The 6,411-nt window shown below is 39.8% G+C and overlaps 1 protein-coding gene across 1 annotated transcript in view; it reads left to right on the top strand.

Annotated features, from left to right (window-relative positions):
• The window catches only part of DNAJC22 (DnaJ heat shock protein family (Hsp40) member C22), a 17,905-nt gene extending 12,084 nt beyond the window's left edge, over positions 1-5,821 (top strand). Inside the window, exon 2 of the mRNA XM_044679318.1 lies at positions 5,537-5,821. Within this exon, the coding sequence (XP_044535253.1) occupies positions 5,537-5,716 (180 nt within the window). The 3' untranslated portion in view covers positions 5,717-5,821. The remainder of the gene's footprint in view (positions 1-5,536) is intronic.
• Positions 5,822-6,411: the final 590 nt, after the last annotated feature.

Genomic DNA, 6,411 nt, shown 5'->3' with positions numbered 1-6,411 from the left:
GTGTGATCCTGATTGGTGCTCCTTGATATTTGAATTGTTTCTTTCTGGCTTCTTGTAAGATTTTTTCTTTTGCTTGGAAACTCTTGAATTTTGCAATGATATTTCTTGGTGTTTTCCTTTCTTGATCGAATGCCGCAGGTGTTCTATGGATCCTTTCAATGTCTATGTTGCCCTCTTGTTGTAAGACTTCAGGGCAATTTTGCTGAATTATTTCTGTTAGTATGGAGTCCAGGTTTCTATTAATTTCTGTTTTTTCTGGAAGAACGATTATTCTCAAATTGTCTCTTCTAGACCGGTTTTCTTGGTCTGTCACTCTCTCATTGAGATATTTCATGTTTCCTTCTATTTTTTCAGTCTTTTGGCTTTGTTTTATTTGTTCTTGTTGTCTTGAGAGATCATTAGTTTCTACTTGCTCAATTCTAGCCTTTAGGGATTGATTTTCGGCTATAATCTTTCGGTTTTCGGCCATAATCTTCTGGTTTTCAGCCATAATCTTCTGGTTTTCGGCCATAATCTTCTGGTTTTCAGCCATAATCTTCTGGTTTTCGGCCATAATCTTCTGGTTTTCGGCCATAATTTTCTGGTTTTCCTTTTCAATCTGGTCATTTCTAGTGTTCAATTTCTGAGTCTCACTTTCCAATTGCATGATTCAACCTTTTAAACAGTTATTTTCTTGCCAGATCTCTTCCATTTTCCTCAAAATCTCAGTTTTGAACTCTTCCATAGCTTGTGAGGAGTTTTCCTTATTTGAGGAGGGTCCGGATGCTTGTTTGTTCTCCTCCTCTGTTTGCTCGGTTGTCTGGATTTTCTCTGTGTAAAAGCTGTGGAGTGTTAAAGACTTCTTTTTCTTGTTGTTATTCTTTCTCTTCTGAACTTCCTGAGACTGAGTAGCCATCATTAGCCCAGCAGCTTCTCAGATTTATCCTCGCGCTCAGTGTCTGTCCGCGATCTATTGGCTCCTGAGGTCTGAGTTCTGGTTTTTTCCAAGGTCAAGCCCCCTGGTGGACCCCCTTGCTTGATCCTCTGCTGGAGGTTTCTTTACAAGTCTCAGGGCGCTGCTTCCACAGTCGTATACCCGTCCACACTGGTTCCCCACTTAGGCTTTAGTTCCTGACTGTGTCTGTCTCCACCCACGCCTCCGCAGTGCCTGCGCTCTGCGCCCTGCGTCCTGCTCCCTGCTCCCGCGCTCAGATTTTGCCTGCGTTTTTTGGCTTAATGGGGTCCTAAGTCTTGCTGCTCTCAGGAACAGGCCCCGGAGCTGCCAATGACTTGATGGGTGCCCCAAACTTGCTCTATTTCTTTTTAGCTGGCTTCGGAGCTATAGATGTGTGTGGAGGGGTTGGGGGTGGGGTGGTTCCTCAGCCTGCGATTTCGTGAGGGCTGTTTCACCCCTTTATAGCATGGAAATGCCTCGATTCCACGTACCTTCCACACTGTGCCCTGTTGTGGGGGTTCCTCCGTTCGTCTGGACTTGTTTTTATGTCCCCTTGAGGAGTTTTGTGTGTTTTGGTCAGGAGAGGTTAAGAGCTGCTTCTTACTCTGCCGTCATCTTAACCCGGAAACCTCAAGATTATGTTTTAATGACAAAATTATAGTTCTTTTGGAAATTATTTACACTCTTTGATCACTTATCTATTAAGAAATGGTTCTTGAAGTTACAAATTTATCTCAGTTATTTTGGATATCAGACTTCACAATAATGCAATTGTGAGGAATTTTTTTTTAAGGATGGAGGAACTGGACCATGTTGGTAGTCAATGTGAAAGGAGCCAGTTAATAGGGAGAGACCAAAGATAAGAGAAGGAATGACCAATAAGATAAGTTCCTGAAGGAGACATATTCAAAGACACAAGAGGAGGAGTTAATTTTGACAAGGAGAATGGCTAGGCAAGTGAAAATACAGAAGGGGTGTAAGGTGTTGTGTAAGATAGATAAAGGGCCAATGGAAGGCCTTTATTCCCCCAAAAGTAAGCAGAGTTTTTTTGCTGAGAGACAGTGATAAGAAAGTGAAAAAGAAAGAGAACAAGTAAGGAAAAGCCACTGTGGGACTCATGGTAGCATCAATCAGAGACAAATAAGAAGATTGTTATGCATTGATGAGGACTGAGTTGAGATCACATATCTGAAATTTGTAATATTTCCAGGTGACCTGGCCATGACTTTCTTTCAGACCGAAAAGGAAAACCATTTCTCTATAGTTCCTGAACATAGCCTTAGGTGAAAATTTTCCTTGAGTTAGTTTATCCCTATGAATATTTCCAATGGGAGCCAGTTTGAAGACTTGAAAAGACCCATGATATGGTTGATGACAGGATTCCCTTAAATGGTGGGATTGCAACTCATCCTTGCCTCCTCCTCTTATTCTACTCTTATTTATGTATCCGGAAAATCATGGTGGGTGAAGGATGAGGGGACTGAGAAGATAAAAGTTTGCTCTTCTGAATCTATTGATTTATTGGGAACAAAGCCCCTTCCTTAGCTTAGGGCTATACCCCAAATATAGGGAGAGCTTTTATACTTTAATACTTTAAAAACATAATCAAACAAGGCCAGTTAACTATAAAGAAATAGTACAATATCATGTGATCTGATTTCTAACTGGAGGAAAGATCAGGGACTTTCCAAGGTAGTATAAAATTGGAATTTGGGAGATGCCATCTAAAAGTATATATATTTTCTATGGACACGTGGGAACTATCAAACTACATTTCCCGTGGTTCAACGGGTTTCCAGTTCTGGTTCTTTGGGCGTGGGGACACCTGCGTCACCATGCAGAGAACTGTTTAAAATGAGAGGAAATCCGAAAGTAAGCCCTCTTTAGCTACTTGGGCGCGAGGAGGTAACAATAATGGCTGGGGTGGCAGTTTTGAATTCTTACAAGCACGTGGTCTAATAAATTTATCCCTATCAGCATGGCTTTAATTAAACTGCTAATTTCTATATTTATATCAGTTTTCATTATTTTTAATCTTAACAGTAGGAGGGAGAGAGCAAACTGATGAAAGTCCTTAAATTCAGGAAAAGAGATTTCCCACTCCTCATAAGTGTCTGTATACAATCAAAGGGACATGGAAAGAGTAACTGTATTGGACCAGTTTTCAAATAAGACATATGAGTTGCTTGAGATGTACCATTATGAGAAAACTCCTGCCACTATCTTAGGATCTGACTACTTTTCTGGTCAACATAACCTAGGTTCTTGCTTAAAGGCCTCTAAAAAGCAGGTACATTTGGAGTGTAAGGCTAAGTACAAACAATTCAATAATTTTTCTCCCAATTCTCACAACTAAATAAAGTTTCTCACAAGATAGAATTTGCATAAGACCCATAATAGAATAGAAAGAAAACTAAGATAGCTTCAGAATTGGGCCACAAGATTGAGTCAACGGGATTCACTCAATTCTGACAATTAGCCATTTGCTGTCATAATGGCCTCAACTTACTCAAAATCTAAATAGTAGTTCCATTTAATATGCTTCTTTGACATCTCCTGACATTGAGTTAATACTGGTGAGGCACATAAACTGTCTATCCCATGACTGGAGCACTCTCCCTCCCCTTTTTTTGCAGTCATACGTGACTTCAGTGATCCTTTAAGTCATCTTTCAGTATACAACTTGTTAGTTATATACCTGGCCTGTAATAGGTGCCTACTAAATGCTTGTGTGGTCTGTTCTTATGGACCTTAAATCTCTCTGTTGACCTTTGGATGAACAGTATTAGAGATTCTATCCAGCATTCCATTCTTCACATCTATAGATTATACCTAGAAAAATATTAAGGTTGAAAAGATGAATCTTTGTTATGTGTCATTAAAACACTGGTAGTTACCCAAATGCAATCCAGCTCATTTTCTTCTTCACATTTAGTCCAGTTCTCAATCAAGGCATAACACAGGTCATTGTATACCTGTTAAAAGTGTTTGCCTTTGTCACGTAGGAAGTTCAGCACAAAATTCAAATGGAATAAAGTGAGGTTCTCCCATGCTCCTAATTGTAGATAACATCTTGCTGATTATATCAGGCCCTGGAACATTGTAGGTTCTCTGAAATGAGATTCATAATTATTCAAAAGAATTTGTTCACATTATCCACATAGGAAAAACCAAATGGATGAAGAATGGCTACAGTCCAGACTGTGATAATGCAGTTCTATGGTTAGCCCATAGAACTAGTACCTTAGTATAATAATAATAATAGCTAATATTCATATAGCACATACCATGTATCAGGCACCATACTGTATTATTATCTTGTTTGATCCTCGCAACAACCCTGGGAGGTAGGTGCTATTATTATCATCCCCATTTTACAGATGAGGACACTGAGGTTAAATGACTTGCCCACAGCCACACAGCTAATTTAGAAGTAGGTCTTCCTGATTCTAGGTCCAATGTTCTATCTACTGTACCACCTAACTACCTATACCCAAGTTGGAACATAAGAAGATGAAACTGAGAAAAAAATCCTAGTTCTTATTAGTTTATTTTCCCAAAGCTATTGACCTCTGGAAAGTATGGGGTTTAAATCTCAAAACTGAGGTCCCAAATTAAAGTGTAGGAGCATTTAGATGGTACAGTGGTTAGATAGGTGGTTCTGGAGTCGGAAAGAATTAAGTTTAAATTTGGCCTCAGACACTAGCTATGTGACCCAGGACAAGTCACTTAACTCAGCCCCGGTTTCCTCATCTATAAAATGGGGATAATAATAACATCTACCTCCCAGGGATGTTGTGAGAATCAAATGAGATAATAATTTAAAAGCTCTTAGCACAGTGTCTGGCACATAGTAAGGACTAAATAAGGGTGAGCTAGAATTATCATTTCATTACTCAAAAACTTTCAAAGGCTCTCCATTATCCACTGAACAAATTAGACTTAGCACAGTATATAAGTCCCTCCGGCTTCTATCTCCAACCTGCCAGCTTTATCTCACACCGGCTTCCAGCTAAGGGAACTACATCTTATGCTTTCCCATTTGTAAGCCTTTGTTAATGCTGTTTCTATAGACAGCTAGTTAATTCAGTGATTACTTCATAGTATTAGTTGAAGCATCAAAAACCATACTGGGTAATCAGGAAACTTTCTTTTTTCTTTTTTTTTTTAAACCCTTACTTTCTGTCTTGGAATCAATACTGTGTATTCCAAGGCAGAAGAGTGGTAAGGGTGAGCAATGAGGGTCAAGTGACTTGCCCAGGGTCACACAGCTGGGAAGTGTCTGAGGCCAGATTTGAACCTAGGACCTGACTCTCAATCCACTGAGCTACCCAGGTGCCCCCCAGGAAACTTTCTAATTGGTTGATGATAACTCTGGGATTATGGAATGTAGCAACAGGCTCCATCTAGAAAACCCAGGTGAACAAACACTCGTTTAATGAAAGAGGAGGGGTCACCTGTCAAGTCTAACACTACTGTCTAAACCCACTGTCCACAGAAGTGTACTTTGATGCATGGTCCAAATCGGACTGTGTGAAGGGATAACAACTATCGCTAACCCATGTGATTCTAGTCTGTCAGCTTCTTTTCTTTTCCCCCAAGGTTTTGGGCCTTAGCGATGGGGCAACATCTGATGAAATCAACAGGAGCTATCGGGAATTAGTGAAAATCTGGCACCCAGATCACAACCAGCACCAGGCGGAGGAAGCTGAGAGGCATTTCTTAGAGATCCAGGCTGCTTATGAAATCCTCAGTAAGTCTAGGAAGTCCAGAGACTCATGACAATCTGGAAAAGGGAAGCAATGAAGTATCAAGAAGACTGTCCTTTGCCATGACCTTTTCCGGGAAAAATCTCTCTTAGGTTTGTTCACTGAGTTTCTCCCGAAAGAATCAAAGGAAGGACGGTACAAGAAGTTCTTTGGGGAGGAAAAGGCTTTCCTGGGATTGGGTATATGGATGTGTGGCCAAGTTTTTAATCTCATGGTATTTGTTTTTTTCATTGTGCTTAAACCCTAAATAACCATGGGGTAAGAGGAATGCTATGAAACAAAGAAAATAATTGATTTTTCATGATACATATCATCTATTTCCCACCTCCCCACCCCCATATTCTGGAGATAGTAGTTTTGGAAAGGTAAACTCAAGATATCTATTACCATTTATTCATTTAAAAAATTATGTAAGGCACTGTACCAGGCACTTTCGGATATACAAAAATAGGTTTTTTTCCTCTCAAAAAGAGTATACAAATAAATATGATACAACACAGAAAATGCCATGTTCCATGAGAGAAACAGAGTGCTTTGGGAATTAGGAGGCAGAAATCGCATCTGTTTGGGAGGATTAGAGAAAGCTTTAGTAATCCCATTACTTCCATATTTCATCCACCAAATTGGACTATTGATCAACTAATCAGCAAGGATTGATTAAGTGTTTAATATGTATCAGGCAATATATAAGGGGCTCAGGATACAAGG

This window comes from Gracilinanus agilis, chromosome 5 (genome assembly GCF_016433145.1).
Source record: "Gracilinanus agilis isolate LMUSP501 chromosome 5, AgileGrace, whole genome shotgun sequence".
NCBI lineage: Eukaryota > Metazoa > Chordata > Mammalia > Didelphimorphia > Didelphidae > Gracilinanus > Gracilinanus agilis.
Note: the sequence above shows the minus strand (reverse complement) of the source record. Positions and strands in the feature narration are given on the sequence as shown.